The 19418-nt window shown below is 43.6% G+C and overlaps 1 protein-coding gene across 1 annotated transcript; it reads left to right on the forward strand.

The window, feature by feature from the left end:
* Positions 1 to 9671: 9671 nt before the first annotated feature.
* Positions 9672 to 18535, forward strand: SOD1 (superoxide dismutase 1). Its single transcript, XM_030329385.1, has 5 exons — positions 9672 to 9829; positions 14498 to 14591; positions 16016 to 16085; positions 16948 to 17065; positions 18108 to 18535. Exons 1-5 carry the CDS (start codon positions 9758 to 9760, stop codon positions 18213 to 18215), a joined length of 462 nt encoding a protein of 153 aa, XP_030185245.1. The 5' UTR covers positions 9672 to 9757; the 3' UTR covers positions 18216 to 18535.
* The last annotated feature ends 883 nt before the right edge of the window (positions 18536 to 19418 follow it).

The raw sequence follows: 19418 nt of genomic DNA on the forward strand, positions 1-19418 counted from the left end.
GCACTCTGAGGAATGGGGGGAAATTCAGCATCTACCAGTGAGACAGGAGACTGTCCACAGTCTGAGGAAGGCAGGCTTCTCCAGATGGAGAAGTGTGGGGTTTGGGATAATTAATAACCTCCTCCGGAAAGTGACTAGCATTTATGAGAAAATAATTAAGCAATTTTCTCATAGACTCTGATGAGATTAAGAGCCTCTGTGGGCAGTTAGATTTACCTGCACTGTCTTGTTACGAATCACCTGAAGCGCTAACCATCAGGCTGATACTGAATAGACAATCGTTCACCTGACAGTCCTTTTTGAACCTAACGTTAACAATATTAGCTTACTTTTTCCATTTTTTTGAGACACAGCGCATGCACACGAACAGAGGGCGGAGGGGGGAAAGAGAGAACCTTAAGCGGGTTCATCGCCCAGTGCAAAGGTTGTGGGGGGCGGGGGGGGGGTTCTGACATTAGGCTCAATCTCACAACTGTGAGATCATGACCTGAGCCAAAATCAAGAGTCTGACGCTGAACCAACTGAGCCACCCAGATGCCTCTGGTCTCCCTACTTCTATCAAAAGTTTTTACCAAAAGAAATCTCTGAACTGGCTTTATTCCATGCCTTGCTCCCCTATAGCAAATTTAAATAAAGTTTTATGCATGCTCATAACAAGTTCATGAGAAAGTTTCTTTAGTGTCTAAAAAGCACTGAGTTAATCTAAAACAGTGGTTTTCTGGGGGCGCCTGGGTGGCTCAGTCGGTTGAGCATCCGGCCCTTGATTTTGGCTCAGGTCATGATCTCACGGTTCACGAGATGGAGCCCTGTGCGGGGCAGCACTGACAATGCAGAGCCTGCTTGAGATTCCCTCCCTCTCTCTATGCCCTACCCCCTGCCTATGTGTGTGTGTGCACGCGCGCTCTCTCTCTCTCTCTCTCTCAAAATAAATAAACACTAAAAAAATCAAATCAAATCAAATTGGTAAAAAAAAAAAAAAAAATAAAGCAGTGGTTTTCAAAAGTGTGCTCTCTGGGACAACCAGCATTACCTGAGAATACACTAAATGTAAATTCTCTAGCTACACCCAGGTCTAACGGATCATAAACACAGGGAGAGGAAGGTGACTTCTGGCTATGGCCAAGTGAAAAGGTCAGCAAATCCTCTCCCCAGAATGCAATTATAAAGCGAGACAAAATTGACAAGAATGACAATTTCAGTGCTCCGGAAATCGGCCAGAGGCATACGACCATCTGAGAAGTGTTTATGCTTGAAAACTGTTGACCTGTGGGTCAGAACAGAGGATGTCCAAGGCATTCTGGCCTGGGACTGCTTCTATGCCCGCCAGCCCAGTGGGTGTGAAGGCTCTACCGGGGCGGGACAGGCCGTGACGGCTGGCAGCCATGCTGCTGTGGTTGAGGGGGGCCCAGGGGGCCCCAGTGTAGGGGACATGATGCCCATGCCCAGTGACACTGTCAGTGGAAGAGACGACAGCCTTGCCTTTCAGGAAGTATGACAGGAAGTCTTTCAGACTGAAAGGAAGTGACATCAGATGGCAATTAGATGCACAGGGAAAAATAAAAAGCACTGGAAACGGTAAATATGTGGATTAATATAAAAGACTTTTTAAACATTATTTCCTCATTTCTCCTCTTCATTTCTTTACAAGATATAGGATTACATAAAGCAACACTCATAGCACTGTATTGTTGGGTTCATACCACATATAAATGTAATACATACAACAATAGTAATACATGAGAAGGGGAAGAGAACTGAGCTATACTGCAGTAAAGTTTCTATATTTTGCCAGAAGTAAATTAGTGTTAATCTCAACTAGATTTTGGTAAGTTTAGATGCTGTAATCTATAGAGCAACTACTAAGAAAATTCATTTTAAAATAGTAAAAAAAAGTTCAGAGGAATTTCAATGCTATACCAAAAAATATTTAGCACAAAAGAAAGCAATAAAAGAGGAACAGAGAAGCAAAGAAGAAGACATATAGAAGACAAATAGCAAAATAGCAAATGTAAATCCAAACATATTATTAATTATATTAAATGTGAATGGCCTAGGGGTGCCTGGATGGCTCAGTCGGTTGGATGTCCGACTTCAGCTCAGGTCACGATCTCGCCCTTCATGAGTTTGAGTCCCGTGTTGAGCTCTATGTTGACAGCTCAGAGTCTGGAGACTGCTTCGGATTCTGTGTCTCCCTCTGTCTCTGCCCCTCCCCTGCTCATGCTTTATCTCTCTCTCTCTCTCAAAAATAGATAAACATTAAAAAATAATAAAAATTTTAAAAATGTGAATGGCCTAAACATCCCAATCGAAAAGTGGAGATATTCAGATTGGATAAAAAAAAGCAAGATCCAAATACATGCTCTCTACAAGAGACACATTTAGATTCAGAGACACAAATAGTCTGAAAGTAAAAAAATGAAAAAAGATATATCATGAAAATAATAATGATAAGAAAGTTGAAGTGGCTATTATATGGACATCAGCTAAATAAGATGTTAGAGGGATATTTCATAGTGATTAAAGAGTCACTAGATCAGCAATCTACAAAACCCTATTTCCAAATAAGATCACATTCCAATGTAAGGGAGGTTAGACTTCAATGGATGAATTTTGGAGGGGTCACAATTCAACCCACAACAAATCTAATGTCCATCAACTTGTGAGTGGAAAAACAATTTGTAGTATATACATATAATAAAATACCATTTAGACATAAAAAGGAATGAACTACTGATACATGCTACAACACAGATTAAGCTCTAAAACATTATACTAAATGAAAACAGTCGGGTGCCTGGGTGGTTTAGTTCGTTAAGCATCTGACTTTGGCTCAGGTCACGATCTCACAGTTAGCAGGTTCGAGCCCTGCGTTGGGCTCTGTGCTGAAAGCTCAGAGCCTGGATGGAGCCTGCTTCAGATCTGTGTCTCCCTCTCTCTCTGTCCCTCTCCTGCTTGTGCTCTCTTTCTCTCTCAAAAGTAAACAAACATTAAAAAAAATTAAAAAAAAAAAAGAAAGAAGTCAGATGCAGAAGACTACATGTTGTATGGTTCCATTTACAAAAAATGTCCAGAAAAGGCAAATTTATAGAGAAAAAGGCAGATCAGTGGTTGCCTAGGGCTTGGGATGGGAGAAGGGATTAAGCAAAAACCAGCAGGAGGAAACTTATTGGGCTGACAGAGAAGTTTTAAAACTGAATTTTGGTAATGATTGCCAACTATGCAAATTTACTTAAAAAAAAAAGAAAGAAATCACTGAAGTGTACACTTATAATGGGTGATTTTTTTATAGTATATAAATTATATTTTAATCAAGATATTTCTTTTTAAAAAGTTTCGGGGCGGGGGGGGCGCCTGGGTGGCTCAGTTGGTAAGCATCCGACTTCAGCTCGGGTCATGATCTCGTGGTTTGTGAGTTCGAACCCCACATCGGGCTCTGTGCTGACTGCTCAGGGCCTGGAGCCTGCTTTGGATTCTGTGTCTCCCTCTCTCTCCGCTCCTCCCCCACTCACACTCTGTCTCTCTCTCAAAAATAAACATTTAGAAAAATAATAAAAAAATAAAAATAAATAAAAACTTTCGGGGGTGGGGACCTACAACCTGGGTATTAAAAAGCCTTCTAGCTAATTCTTATACTAAGGTGTGCAAATCACTGCTCTAAACTGATTAAACCAGATGAACTTGACATAACATCACTGGCATATCCAAGTCTCACCCAGTTCTTACCCACCTAAAGCGGTAGAGGATCATGAAGACAATTACATCCGCCTAGAGGGAACAAATTACTATATTTTCTTTATAAATCTGAATAGCATGTGTGTTAAATTTGATATAGAGCCCGGACTTAGAAGTGACCCTGAGGTTCAGACCCACATCCAGGTGGACAATGCCAGCTTGGCACTTCCAAGGTTCCTCAGGCACCCCAGATGCATCCTGTCCTGAATGAGGCTCTTTATCCTTCCACTTGCTTTCCTTGGTAAATAGCACCATCATCCACACCCTGTGCCCCAAGCCTGAACCCGGAAACTACATTTGCTCCCCACCCCAACCCCCCATCCTGACCGTTGATAGACAATGAGGCTAGCAGTTGCATTTCCATTATCTCTCCCCTTTTTTTCCAGTAATGGCCTTAGGCCAGGGCCTTATCATGGCTCCCAAATGGCCTCTCTGCCTTCAGTCCACCCAACCCTTGGTCAGTCCCCACACTCAGATATCCTAGGAATCACCCTCACATATGAACACAATCGTGCTGCTTCCTGCTAAAACTCCTTGGGTGGCTTCTCCTCTTTATCAGTTAGAAACTGCTTTTGACTGCACATAACAGAAAGCTGGTTATGCTTGTTTCACCAAATAAAGGTGTTATTTTTCTCATGTGATAAAACAATACCCATTCTCAAAGAAAACCATTGTTAGTTTCTTTAAAAAAAATTTTTTTTTTAATGTTTACTTATTTTTGACAGAGACAGAGCGTGAGCAGGGGAGGGGCAGTGAGAGAGGGAGACACAGAACCCGAAGCAAGCTCCAGGCTCTGAGCTGTCAGCACAGAGCACGACATGGGGCCCGAACCCATGAACTGTGAGATCATGACCTGAGCTGAAGCTGGACACTTAACCGACTAAGCCACCCAGGTGCCCCAGAAGGAATGTCTTTTTTTTTTCAAGTTTATTTATTTTTGAGAGTGAGCTAGCATAAGCGGGGGAGGGGCAGAGAGAGAGGGAGGGAGAATCTGAAGCAGGCTCTGCCAGTGCAGGGCTCAAACCCATGAACCATGATATCACGACCTGAGCTGAAACTGAGTTGGATGTTGAACCCACTGAGCCACCTAGCTACCCAGAGATCATGACCTGAGCTGAGGTCAGACGTTCAACCAACTGAGCCACCCAGTGTCTAAAAAAGCCCAGTGTCTAAAAAAAAACCAAAAAACTCGCAGGTGGTTCTAATGTGGGGCCCAGGTAGCTTCGATTTACAGCCGAGATCTAGACAGAATTATCCAAGAAGACACTGTGGGCCAGACTGAGCCAGAGACCAGCTTGGAACTGCTGAAAATAAAGCATATGACATATGTTATTGATGAGATTATTAAATATCCAGCTAACTGGCAATCACAGTTTGCAAACTTCTAATTGCAGACTGTTCACTCCTGCTTACTAATGTAACGACTACATTAATTCTTACGCTATTCACTTTCCAACTTTTAAAAATGCCTCCGATACTTCATGATTCTGTGATATAATCTTCTTACAGGGTTTATTGGGAATAGGTTTCAGGTTAGGGGATTTACTATCATCTGCATTTTAATAGCTGCAGAAAAACTAGCTAATACCACTTTTAACAGTTTCTCGTGGGCTTCCTAGTTGTTGGTGCATTTGTTTCTTAGCATTAAAAAAACCCTCTCTCTTTCTACTTTGCTTCTTTTGGATTATCCCTAGCTCGGACATTTTCCTACAATTCATATAAAAATATGTTTTCATTAGCAAAGGCCTTGGTGATAATCCCTTTGTGATGTGTGATATGAAGGAGATTAATAGAAAACTAAGTATTTACCGAGAATGATGAAGATATAAGGGGGAAATTACTTTCAGTCACAGAAATACAAATGATTCAGGGAAAGAGAAAGATGAGATAAAAGAGAAAAGTAGAAAAATGAGCCCTAGGAAAGGAAGAAGAGGAAGGGGAAAATGGAAACGCAAGACTGAATTTCTAGTCTACCTTCTCACTCACCTCTCAACTACAGAGGTCCCCAAAACACTGATTTTCGTTCTCAGGAATGCCAGAATGACACATCGCAAGCTGCTTAGTCATCTACACAGGCTGCAGTAATATCGGAGACATCTATCCCCCTTCATCATTCCCTATAAAATCAAAGTCTCTCTGGATTACCTGTGCTCTATTCTGAGTGTCAAATTCCAGCCACATTCTGGGGCTCAAGACAACCCCAGCTACTTTAGGACTCTTTGGACTTCTTGGAGATAATGATTCTCAATCGGACTGGCCTGGTACAACAGTGAACTTTTCAAAATTACCCGTCTGAGTACTCTGGTCACACTCCAGTTTGAAACACACGAACTCTGGGGCTAAATTATGGAATTGAGTCCAAAGCCATCACGGAATCCCAAGGTTCAAACGAATAGGCCTGCCCTAACATTTACAAGACTGGGGCAAGGGCACCATACACTAAATATTTAAATGATATAAATCAAGATGACAGCTAAATAAAATATACCCTATCCTCTGCCTTAACAAATATACCTTCATAAAGACCCAGAAGGCAGATTCAAATATGGAATTCTTGGGCTTCTTGAGTTCTATGTAGGAAGGCGGCAAAAGAATGAGAGCCAGTCCTCTGTTCCTGGTCCTTCCTTCCTTCCCCAGCCCCAGGCTTCAAGGTGCACTGAGGGGGCCTATGGTCAAATTCAGATACATACCCATGGTGGCACAGTCCGTCTTTAGTGTGTCCAAGCCCTGGAAACAGGTCTAGTGCGCCAAGAAATTCCAAGGTCTTACATATTTAATGACAGTTCTGAACAGTGGTTCTCAACTGGGGGCAATTTTGCCCCTCAGGGAACAGTTGGCAATTTGTAGTGGTATTCAGCTTGTCACAGCTTGCGGAGGGGGGTGTTAGAGCATCTACTGGGTAGAGGCTGGGGATGCTACTAAACATCCTACAAGGTACAGAACAACAACAACAAGTGTTATCTGACCCAATATTAATAGTGCCAAGACTGAGATATCCTGCTGTAGAAGGACACAATACTGCTCAAGATCACATACAGGCACGCCTTGGAGATATTGGGGGTTTGGTTCCAGACCCCTGCAATAACGTGAATATTGCAATAAAGTAAGTCAGATTAATTTATAGTTTTGTTTACACTATATGAAAGTCCAGTAAGTGTGCAACAGCATCAAGTCTAAAAAAATGTACACACCTTCATTTAAACATACCTTATTGCTAAAAAATGCTAACCATCATCTGGGCTTTCAGCCAGTCGTAATCACTGATCACAGATCATAACGTAATGATAATAACAAAGCTTGATATACTGCAAGAATTACCAAAAATGTGACACAGAGAGTGAGCAAAGTGAGCAAAGGCTGTTGGAAAAATGGTGCCAACAGACGCGCTTGATCAGGGTTGCCACAAACCTTCAATCCGTCAAAAAATGCGACATCTGCCAAGCATGATAAAGTGAAGTGCAACAAAATGAGGTATGCCTGTATTTAAATTCCTTAACCCTGTTCTAGAAGGAGGGGTAAGGTTCACCCTCCTGGCTCCACAGACTCTTTCCCCCTCAGGAGAGCTGGCTTGAGGAGGGGCAGACAGGGTCTTCTAAAGTATGGGGCCCAGTGCCAGGAACTTCCTTGCCCAGGAGGGAGGGCAGTGCTGGGAATGAACCTCCGGGGTCCTCTAAACTGGCAGGACAACAAAGGCCTTCCACTGACCAAAACAGGGGGATGCCCAGGCTTCATCTGAATAGCTCAAGAGAGAACCAAGCCCCTGTCCCAGGCCGTTCTTTGCATCCATGGGCTGGCTGGTTCGGGGGCTGGATCTTTGCCAAGTACTCCCGATGAACTGAAACCTGAGTCTCTAACTTCCTGGAACCCAAAGAAACTTAGACCTTGAGCAAAGGCCCTTTGGCTGGCATGCACACATTTATCCAACTCTCTATTGGCATATGCCTGGAGAATAGTAGTAAGTATAAGCAGCAAAATTACAAATATGTGCACTTTCGAGAGGACGATAAAAAATGTGGATTGTGCATCTCTGGTAGAGGAAGCCTTGGAGTCTGAGGATCTAAATAAATAAATAAAGTTTAACACAGATGTGGCTGAAGCACTCCCTGCCCTGGTGTCACTGTGGCCTTGGATTAGGTCTCAGTATTTTGTCATCCTCACCACTGAATCCTGCCGACTGAGGGAAATACGGATCTCATGGTGAAGAGTTCTCAGGAAATGGGGAGGATTTAAAAATCCCACATAGCAAACAGAACACAAATCCCCAGCAAGCAGAGCTCTTTTTCCTGTATGTCTGTCCCTTCTTGGCCCCTATCGGGGTCTCCTTGTCTCCACTTTTCTTTTCAGGACACTTTCCCCATCTCCTCTTTGGAGTCAAGTAGGGTCCAGCCCTTTGCCTCAATTTTCCTGCTTTCGTGGGCAAGAACTCCTGCAAGCCACAGGTTCTCAAAGCGAGGTCCCAGGCCAGCAGCACCGGTGCTACCTGGGAACAAGTCAGGAATGAAAGTTCCAGAACCACAGCAACCTGCAGTTTAACGAGCCCTTTAAGTGACTGTAATGCACACTTCCACTTTAAGGTAACTTCATCCCACCTCCAAAAAACAGTTTAGTCAACTTTGTAGGTGTTCAGTCAGGCATGCCCTGTCGGGGTGGAAGATGAAGATGCCTACTCTCCTCCATGCCCCCAGCGTGGTTTATTTTAAAATACCAACTTTTTTTTTAAAGTTTGTTATTCTTTTTTTGAGAGAGAGAGAGAGAGAGAGAGAGAGAGCGAGCAGGGGAAGGGGCAGAGAGAGAGGAGAGAGAGAATCCCAAGCAGGCTCTGCCTTCCCCAGGTGGGGCTTGAACCCAGGAACCATAAAATCATGACCTTAGCCGAAACCAAGAGTCCCATGCTCAACAGACTGAGCCACCCAGGCGCCACCCCCTTCCCATGGCCTATCAAACTAGCCTCCCTGCAAAAGTGTGTGCGGAGGAAGGTGGATAGGATTCTCAAAGCCGTATCGTTGCAAACAAATTCACATTCACTGTAAAAAAAAAAAATTCTACGAGAACCTAGCAGAAGTTAAATTTGCACCCCAAAGGTGCCAGAGTCTCCTGTCCATCTTTCTACACATTTCGGAGCACACAGTGAATATGTTTATCCTTTAGTAACATACACACACAAGTAGTTTGTGTTTTTGCTCATTTCATAACAAATTTGGAAATATCTTTCTGGAAGACTAAGCAATATTCCGGCGTTTGGAGGTATAAATTGTGTGCCCATTCTGCCCTCCTCCCCCCGACCGCTGGGCAGGAGGGCCGCACGAAACACGAGAGACGTGCAGCAGTCAGTCAGCTGACGTTTTGGGATTCTCACCGGTTGTGGCCTTCTCGGTCTAACAGGAAAACTGTGAAGAGAACACAGAGTTCCTCTAGCCAGATTACCAACGCTGTGTGCTGAGGACTAAAACAACCGCAGGGAAGAAAAGGCAAGGGCAGAGATTCAGATGCGCCGACCTTACACACCCTCAGAAACCCAAGAAACAAGACACACACGAAAACCACAAAAAGCAACCAGCTTGACGCATCCCAATTTCCAAGCAACAGAGGAGACAAGGTCATTATAACCGATGACATTTCCAGACAAAGTGACTTAAGAAATTAAAGGCGTGCCACATATACCTCATTTCCCCAGGTTCGCGTACTGCAATCCACAGGCTGGAAGGGAATGGCTGATTTTTTCCACAGTTCCATGTTTCTGGGCGTTTTCGAGCCGCGGGGCGGAGGGAGCCGGCCGCGCGGGACGCAAGGTTCCCCACGCCGCCCCTTAGTCCCGCCCCCGGTCGTTCCAGGCCACTCGCGTGCCAAAGCCCTGTGGGGCGCGGGCTGAGCGCGGGGGACGATTGGTTCCGGGCCAGGGTGGGCGGAGCCAGAGCTTCAGCCTTTAAGAGCGCGCGGCGCGGCCGCCTCGGTTTGCGTCGGCGTCTTCTGCGGCGTCCTCCGGTGTCCTCGGAGCCCTGGAAGCTCGGACCGGACCCCGAGCGTCATGGAGATGAAGGCCGTGTGCGTGCTGAAGGGCCAGGGCCCGGTGGAGGGCACCATCCACTTCGTACAGAAGGCAAGGGCTGGGGCGGAGGCCGGCGGGAAGGCCGCGCCCGCTCACCTGTGCCCCGGAGCGCCGGCCCGCCGGGCCTCGAGCCGCCTTCGTCACGCCCCCGCCGCGCGGAGTCTGCGGGTTCGCGCCGCCCGAGGCCTCTGCCCCGCGGCGGTGCGGCGGCCGAGTGCTGAGTCACCGGGCGGGCCGGGCAGGGGCGGCGGTGCGTGGCTAGGCCTGGGCAGGGGTGCAGGGAAGGAGCCTCGGGCGGCCCCGGGGGTGCTTGGAGAGCGCGGACAGAGGCCGGCTGCCCCGAGGGCCTGGGCCGGCGCCGCCGCGTCGGTAGGCCGGGGCGGAGACGTGACGTTTTTGCAGAGGCTGTGGCCCTTCCTTGCGGGGTCGTTTTCTGGGTCCTGAAGCTCGTGCCGATTCGGAGTTGCGCAGTCCGGGGCCTGGCTGCCCTTGAGGTTCGGGAATGGGGCGGCGGGGGCGGGGGGGGGGGCGGGTTGGTGGTGGCGAGTGCGGCCGAGCCACCTGGGTATAGTCGCATCCGTTACCCCGCTTTGGGGTTTCCTTTCCGCTCAAGAGGTCTGCAGCTTGCAGCCTGTGGGCACAGCCCGTCCCCATGCGGGTGTTCGTACAGCCCCGGAGCTAAGAGTGGTTTGTATATGGTTAGTTCAGAGGGTCCTAAAAAACAAGAGTCATGCGACTGTACAAAGAAATAAAACCATTGAATCCCTGAAGTACTGATTAGTGAAAGTTTATTGTGCACACACCAAAAGATGGTCGTGAACCGGGAGCACTCAGACCAATTCATGGAACGCGGCTGAGGGGTATATATTGTCATAAAGCATCTTCTGTAGTGAGAAGGCAGTGACTTTATGTTTCGCAGTGATGGGTTATGATTTTAGTTTTCTTAGATGCTAAGAAATTGGTTAGTGGCTACCACATACTGACCTTGGGAAACAGCTTGACTTTTGCTTACCATTTCCACAAGGCATAAATAAGAGATGACCCATGTCAAGTTAGTCTTGCCAAATAAGCCAATTAAGCTTTTGCCTGTATGACTAACTTGGTTTTGTCTGATCAGGGAATTATCAAGGCTGGTCTCCGTTTGTTTTTGATTTTAAGGGGACAGAAACCTTGGCCCCTTGCCGAAGAGTTTGCTGACCCTTGCTCTGGGTCATGGTCTGGCTGTAAAGTCAAAGAAGATGGCCCTGGGCAAAGCTCCTTTTCCTCCTCCAAAGCTCCAGAAGCCAGAGAACTAACCTACTCCCTTGGGTGTTTTCCAGACCTGTGATGTTTTACCCTGGGTGCACAGTAGACTCATTTGAGGAGCTTTTAAAAAATGTGATACTGATACTAATTCCAGATCAATTATATCAAAATCTGTCAGGGCGCAATATGAGCATTGCTGGTTGGCTTTTTTTTTTTTTTTTTTTAATGTTTATTTTCAGAGGGAGAGAACCAGTGGGGGGGGGGGGGGGGGGGCAGAGAGAGAGAGAAAGAGAATCCCAAGCAGGCCTGGCACTGACATTGCAGCGAGCTTGATGCAGGGCTCTATCTGACGAATTGTGAGATCATGGCCTGAGCTGAGATCGAGAGTCCGAAGCTTAACCCACTAAGACACCCCGGTGCCCCTGAGCATTGCTGGGTTTAGTTTCTACACTAATACTAATTTGCATCAAGCTTTGAGAACTTTTAGAGGGTAGTGGATGGGATTTTGGAGTTGGAAGTCAGGAGACCTGGAGTGTCACTCAACTTGCTTGTCTGGACATTGATTTAACCAAATTTTCTGTAAAGTGGTTTTGAAATTGCTCTACCAACAAGCCCCCTACTGAGATGGTCAAAGAATAAAGTATACAGAAATACTCATTAATTGTATTATGAAACACATGTTTTACAAGGAAGGTGTTTGTCTCCCAAATCTTAGCAAGGTTACGAACTGATGGAAAATTGTCGTACTTTGCTTGATAATCGTGATATTCAATATATGAATGAGGTTTAATCTTTAAAGGGGCTTACAGAAATGTGAGAGGACAGGAAAAGTAATCTTTGTAAGTGTCCCTGTTTATGAAATTTATGCAAGGGAGTTTAATTTTATCCTTTGAGTGGTTTGAAAATTTTCTGGAAGAGGCTTTTTGGCAGTTGACTAAATTTTGCTGCTTTCATTTGCCAGACTTTGTTTTGCTCTTCTCTCCTTGTGTAATTTTGCCAAAATACTAGAGAATCTAGGCAGCTTCTGAGGGATCCCTTCCCTCTGGCTATGGAGAAATGGCTTCTGCTTTACATTCAGAAGCCGAGCTGTGAATCCATACGTAACTCAGTCTACCCACCTTCCCTGAGCTGCATGTATGACTCCCCTTTTTCAAGTTCCAAACTTCATTTTGGTGGTGCTGTTTGTACCTGATAAAAGATCCTTGTGTAGTTCAGCATTACAGCTCTACGGATATGCAGGTGTGTTAAATTGGAAATAAACCATATTTGTTTGGTTTAGAGAGCATTTAAAATTTTGGATTAGTGGGGCATCTGGGTGGCTCAGTCAGTTAAGCATGGTTTGTGAGTTCGAGCCCCTCATTTGGCTCTTTGCTGACAGCACGGAGCCTGCTTGGGATTCTGTTTCCCTCTTTGTCTGCCCCTCCCTTGCTTGCTGTCTCTCTGTCAAATTAAATAAAAATAAACTTAAAATATTTTTGGATTAGTTTCCAGTTTTTAAAAATCTGAAATTTTCACCTAGAAGTCCAGATTCCTGGCTTCTTTTTGAAAAATTTGGAGATCTTTTGAAAAATTTGAGCCTTCATTAGCTCAGGACAGCACTCTGCGGGACCAGTTGGTTTATATTCCTTTCGCTTCCCTGACCTGTTTTTACTCATTTAAGACAACAGTGCGGCCCCTGTAGGGCTGTAACTAGGCAGCTTACTGCTGAGCTACTCCCGTGTGCTCTGCCTTTACCCAGGACCCGTGTACAGATGCTGGGAAGACCCTGCCCTTTGTCTCTGTGCTCTTGGTAACGCCGTGTATTCGGGGGGGGGGGGGGGCGGGTAACACTTTCGTTTTGGTTTTTACAGAATTAAAGCTTATGCTTAGAAAAATTCTAGTGTAGGGGCGCCTGGGTGGCGCAGTCGGTTAAGCGTCCGACTTCAGCCAGGTCACGATCTCGCGGTCCGTGAGTTCGAGCCCCGCGTCGGGCTCCGGGCCGATGGCTCGGAGCCTGGAGCCTGCTTCCGATTCTGTGTCTCCCTCTCTCTCTGCCCCTCCCCCGTTCATGCTCTGTCTCTCTCTGTCCCAAAAATAAATAAACGTTGAAAAAAAAAAAATTAAAAAAAAAAAAAAAAGAAAAATTCTAGTGTATCTGTCCTCAAAAAGCAGAGCAAAGAAGGGCAGCAGTTGCCACACTACTTCCTTTGAGCGGTGCTTTGTATCCAGTGGGAAGTCAGATGTTCAAGGCCAACACCTCTTGTAACTGTTGGCCCTGACTATTAAAAAACAAACCAAGCTAAAAACAAAGACGCCATCATGTGTACTTCTGTGTGTGTTTTATTTTAGTTCCTAAGATCTCTTTGTAGCTATACTAGTTAACTTTCTTTCTGTATGTATGTAGCTGTATAGTACTGTTACCTATTATTGTTGCCTGCGTGGTGATCCCTATGTGTTTTTCTACCTTTGTGTTTTCATTGCCCTTTCTCTGTGCTGTCAGAGTGGAAAGGTTATCTGGGTTTGAATGCCTAAAATGACTTTAGAAGACAGTACCTTTGGTTAGAGCAGAATCAGTCCCCCGGGGACAGTGGGACAGGATATTTTCTGGCTATTAATAAAAAAATATCTCTGGTGGAAACTGATAAATACCCACCTAGGGGGAGAGTGGAGAACCAGGGATCCTAGGTTAGTTGTATATGATTAGTGTCGTTTCATTTTGTTTTTTTTTCTTTCTTTCTTTCCTTTTTTTTTTTTTTTTTTTTTTTGGAGGCAAATTTGTATGTTTGCTTTATGGAAGAGGGTCTGCATGAATAAAAAAAGGTGCTATGATGTGTTGACATTTGGGTTAAAAAGTTTGATATATACACCTATTCAGCATGTGCAGATATAGCATATTCAAAAGTATTTACAAAATAAATAACTTATTCATGTTACATATTCACTGAAAGGGAGTCAATCCCTACAAAGTCTATAATCTACCATTTAAGTGCTCACTCTACTTGCCACTCTGATTAGGTGCTTTTTCTGGGCTATTTTATTTATTTTAATGTTTGTTTATTTTTGAGAGAGAACAAGCAGGGGAGGGACAGAGAGAGAAGAGAGGGGGACAGAGGATCCGAAGCAGGGTCCTAGCTGACAGCAGCGAGCATGATGTGGGGCTTGAACCCAAGAACCATAAGATCGTGACCTGAGCGGAAGTCAGATACTCATCCTCAACCCACTGAGCCACCCAGGCGCCACTGGCGTCTTTTATTTAATTGTGATGCTGGCTTCAGGGCTCCTGGGCTGTCTTAGAACAAGGTCACATCTCCCTAGCGTTGGGTCCTTGGCCTGGAACAGTTTAATAGCTCGCTAGAAAGGGGTGGGCCTGGGATTTGGACACAGATCTTTCAACTCCCGTGTTCTTTTCCTGTGACTGGTAAAGATAATTCACCTGTTTTCTTTGTTTAGCAGCACTTGCTCTCTCAAACTTCTTGCACTTTTTTTTGACTAAAGGGCAATGGGCCTGTGGTGGTATCAGGAACCATTACAGGATTGACTGAAGGCGAGCATGGATTCCACGTCCATCAGTTTGGAGATAATACACAAGGTGGGTGTTGTGTTGGTCCAGTGACTCCTACCTGTTTCACATAGTAAGATAAATGTATTGAGTAGAGCTACCCCTTAACATGAAAAAAAAAAAAAGTCAAGATAATATGATTACTAAGGTAGACCTTAGGGAAATGAGCCATAGCACTGGCTTTGGACTCTTTAAGTGTGGAAAGGAAGAGGACGAAGTTGATGTGGTTTTTGTTTGTTTTTTATGATCATATCTTGATTATAAAAGAGTCTCAAGTATTTTTTTAGAAAACAGAAAAGCTGCTTTCTTACTGCCATAGTGATCGCAGGTGTTTGTGAGCTGGGGTTGAGGGTGGGTGCTTCAAGCACAGGGTCTGCATTTATTTGCATCATCCTGTAAGAATAGCTCCATGCTGCCGACGCAGGGGTCTTAGTGGGACAGAAGGAAAGTCAAATATGAAAAAAGAATGTAAACTCTTGATGCTTTGGATTGAGTTCCATTAATTAGAAGCAAGTTAACAAAAGTTTATGGGTTAAAATGCATTTAATCCTCTTCTACCGTTTTTGAGTAATCTGAACTGGGTGTTGAGACTTTTTATGGTGAAAACTTGATTCATCTTGCTGGAATTTGTTTTTACTGTTCTGTAATTTAGTTCCTGTAAGAATTGTGATTTAATGACACGCTTTGATCTATTTCAACAATTAGCAAAACTCCTCAGGTTGCTCTTTACTTTTTTACTGGCTCTGCTTTGGGAGGTGTGTGCCATGGACTTACTGTGCTGCTTCCTGTAACCTGTGTGTCTTCTCCCTGGGGGAGCTGGGGAGTAGCTGTAAACAATGGAGACTTTCCGTCACCTGCTGAGGGAAGAAAGCCATGTCACAAAAGCACTTTCTGCATTGTGTTCTGTGAGAAAGGCCTTCCCTGAAGCACAAGAGTGCCATTTTTACAGAATATATTCTGAATGCCAACTCCTGGAGTTCTGTGAGGCAACAGCCTTGGCCCTTAGACAGAAGGTGCCATTTTATATTCTGCGGGTACCAAGTAAAGGCCACAGTAGGGCTCCTTGGTAGTGTGTTGCCGGGGAGGTGAGTTTTTGTAGTTAAGGTATGCTACCTTATAAACTACAGTCATAATCCTGGGGTTTTAATGATAGAAGAACCATGAAGATCAAGTCTTGGCCCTCTTGTTTTACGGGGCAGTGAAGAAATCAAAGCCCAGAGAAGGGTATTACCTTTACCGCTGTCACACACACTAGTTAGAACTTGTCCCTACTGCTTGCCTATTTTATTTTGTCTTAAGGTGTTGCTTCCTGTTTTTATGAACCTAGAAGTTGTGATGTAGGTCAGTATTTTCTCTCTTTGAGGTTTTAGTAATGACCAGTTTGTTTTAAGAATTTATTTTGGAATTCTGATTCATAATTTAGCTACCTTTTTGTTTTTGCTTTTGGCAAATAGGCTGTACCAGTGCAGGCCCTCACTTTAATCCTCTATCCAAAAAACATGGTGGGCCAAAAGATCAAGAGAGGTGAGTGACAAAGTGCTTAACTCTTATCCAAAGTATGGCACTGGCTTGTTGGGTCAGAGCGGGTATAGTACTTGCAGATTGCACGCTGACATAACTGAGTAGTCTTCCCCACCTCTGCTCTTGAATTCATTGCCCTCTAGGTAGGCCCTCTATGTATGTATGCCTCCCACCCCGCCCCAAGTAACCCTGTATCCCCAAGTGCTGGAGCGGCTTATTCCCTGGGCTGTTAATTGACAAATGGGGACACTTAAGACGATTTGGTTTTGTAGCATTTATTGAATATAGAACTAATACAAGTGCCAAAGGGAACTAATACAGGAAATGTCATGAATAACAGTACTATCAACCACTAGCAACATAAACCATCATTGTGAAACATAGGTAGCCTTGTAGATAAAATTGTTACTGAAAATTCAGTGAGTCCATTTGTATGTGTGTTTCCTGAGAGAGCCTTTCAGGAAAATACTAAATTTAAGGACTGGGAGTAATTTATTTTTATAACAGGCCTGGGGCATAGCTTTCTTAGCCATGCCAAGAATTAACAGGCATAACTCAGAATTTACCCTTTGGTACTTTACCTCTGAAATTCCAGATGTGCCCCCATCCCACGATTCTTCCCAGAGTATTACTTTGTAGATTTGAAGCTTTGAAGAGCAATGGGTCTAGAATGTCAAGTTGTTCCTAGTTTGTATGTTCCAAAATTTTGTCATTCTGAAAAAGTGGGTGCTATTTGATACATATTATATCCACCTCTTTGTCCATCCTTATGTATCTGACTCAGTTTTTAATTCAGCTCACAAACTAGCCTGATGGTAAGGTAAATGGAAATCAGTCCTAATCCCTGACCCTTTTTCAATGTTAGGCATGTTGGAGACCTTGGCAACGTAACTGCTGGCAAGGACGGTGTGGCCAACGTGTCTATGGAAGATTCTCTGATTGCACTCTCAGGAGACCATTCCATCATTGGCCGCACGATGGTGGTGAGTTTTCATATAATAGGGTATGCATACAGTTTTTTCTAACAGTCCTGTATCTTCTCACGATTTCATGATTATTGATCCTGATCCACATACATTGTACTTTTAGTTCAGATTAGGAAAAACAGTTAACCTATTGATGACAGTGACGATGAATTAATGATCTAGGTTGGTTATGAACACTGTTCTGCTAAGATGCAGTAGTAAAGTAGGTTACGTTTGATCATATTAGATCCATATTGTGGAAGCAGAAGTCGTCTTTGTCTGGTTTTTAAATGGCCGTATTTTCTTGCCACGATTGAATGTCCCCCCCCCCCCCCCCGGTAGTTAAACAGAACATTTTGTTAGGTCTAAAATCTGAGACAGGCCTCAGTATTCCTTATTCGCATCTGCAGGTTATGGTCACTTGTCTAACACGTGGAAGGGACTGCCTGGGAGCTGCATCTGGTTCTCACAAACACCAAGTAGTCTAGGCTCTCTGTTGCCTGTAGTCCTTTCTTTACAGCTGACCCTTGACTTTTCTTCAGCTGTAGTTGTGAGGCAGAAAAATCATCGATCAGTGTTAGATGAGCCAAATTGAAAATGCTGTTATTTAAATAGTCCTGAGATATTTTTAAGATCATTTAGACTTCTAGTTCATTAGGCACAATTTTGAGTTTTTAAAATTCACTTTCCTTTTCTTTTCTCTCCAAAACAATGTTTATTGTAAGAGAATAAGTGTAATTGAGGCCATGAACATGTCTCACAGAGGGTTAACATTGGCATGTGGTGGCCTAGAAGAGTCGTTGGGGTTTTAGCGATAGCAGCTCAAACCTAGCATGGACAGTTAACTTCCATCTGAATCATCAAGTGAAAGCTTTGAGTAGTAGTTGTTGCTATTTTTTACTACTAGATTAAATATTAGCGTATTTCCCTGCTAGGAATTATTTTAACACAGTGTTTTCTAACATTAAGTGGTTCTTAAAAGTCTTTTGGGTATTGTTGGGAAGAGGTGGTAATTACTTGCTAGCACTAAGTATGTTAATGTTCTTAAAACTTTTTAAAGGTCCACGAGAAACGAGATGACTTGGGCAAAGGTGGAAATGAAGAAAGTACGCAAACGGGAAACGCTGGGAGTCGTTTGGCTTGTGGTGTCATTGGGATCGCCAAGTAAATATTCCCTAGGATGCGATCTGAGTCCTAGTAACTCCTATGTTATCTTGCTAGTTGTAGAAATTTAACTTGATAAACATTAAACACTGTAACTTTAAAAGTGTAATTTGTGTGACTTTTTAATTGCTTTAAGTACCTGTAATGAGAACTGATTTATGATCACTTGGAAGATTTGTATAATTTTATAAAACTCCTATTCAGTTAAAATGTCTGTTTCAATGATCTCTGTATTTTGCCAGGCTTAATAATCATGGGTATTAAACTTCATTGTCTGAATTTCTTCAATTCTCATTCAAGCCCGCAATAAACAAATATACCATATGGCACTGAATTTTGAACCTAGTGAAGTATCCAGATTGAAACTCAAAATTAGCTCTTGATACCCTACATAGAGTTTGAACAGAACAGATTTAGTAGTAGGTTGACAGGTATTACATGTTTCATAGAGGTCACTTTTCAAAGTGTTTTAAATGATGTTTAAATTTTTAGCAGCCGGTCTTTTAGCTAAGACTAACCTCAATTTAAATCTTGGACAAATATCTTTTGTCAGCTTCAGGGAAATTAAGATGGTTTCTCTGATTAGCTCCTCAGCACTTCGACTCAGTAAGATTAAATTACCTACCTGCCACAGTGGCACATATTTCTCTCCATACACACGTGAGCAGTTACTCCATCTGTGCCAGTCTGCTTTCACATTAGCCATTTAAAGAAATCTACCATAGCATTTTAAGATGGAACCAAGGAAATGTTTAAACGTGGGTTATGTCTAAGGATTTATACATCAAATTAGTAAATTTAAGGCTAGTTCTCTTATCGTAAGTAAGTACTTGCTATGTACCTATGAGAAACTGCTTTTAAATGAATGTTAACCTATTTCAGATTTGACTCTGGAGCATAGTCGTTTATTGAGAGTTGCAGAACATTATTTCTAATAGAGAAACCAGAAAGAAGCTACAGTTCTGATTGATCATAAATATATGATATACTTAATCAAATGTAGGATATCGCTTGGGAGGGGAAAAGCAAATTTGGAAAAGGACAATTTGTAGTGCTTTCAAAGTTTTAAAATTGGTGATAAAGAATATGCTCAGAATAAGTGGTTAAAATCAGTCAGGATTTAAAAATCTGAACAGATTTCACTAATGTGCAATTTGGAGTACATATGTGGGATAGGACTCAAATATAGGGACCTGCTTGTGACCTT

Source organism: Lynx canadensis, chromosome C2 (assembly GCF_007474595.2).
Source record: "Lynx canadensis isolate LIC74 chromosome C2, mLynCan4.pri.v2, whole genome shotgun sequence".
In the NCBI taxonomy this organism is placed as follows: domain Eukaryota; kingdom Metazoa; phylum Chordata; class Mammalia; order Carnivora; family Felidae; genus Lynx; species Lynx canadensis.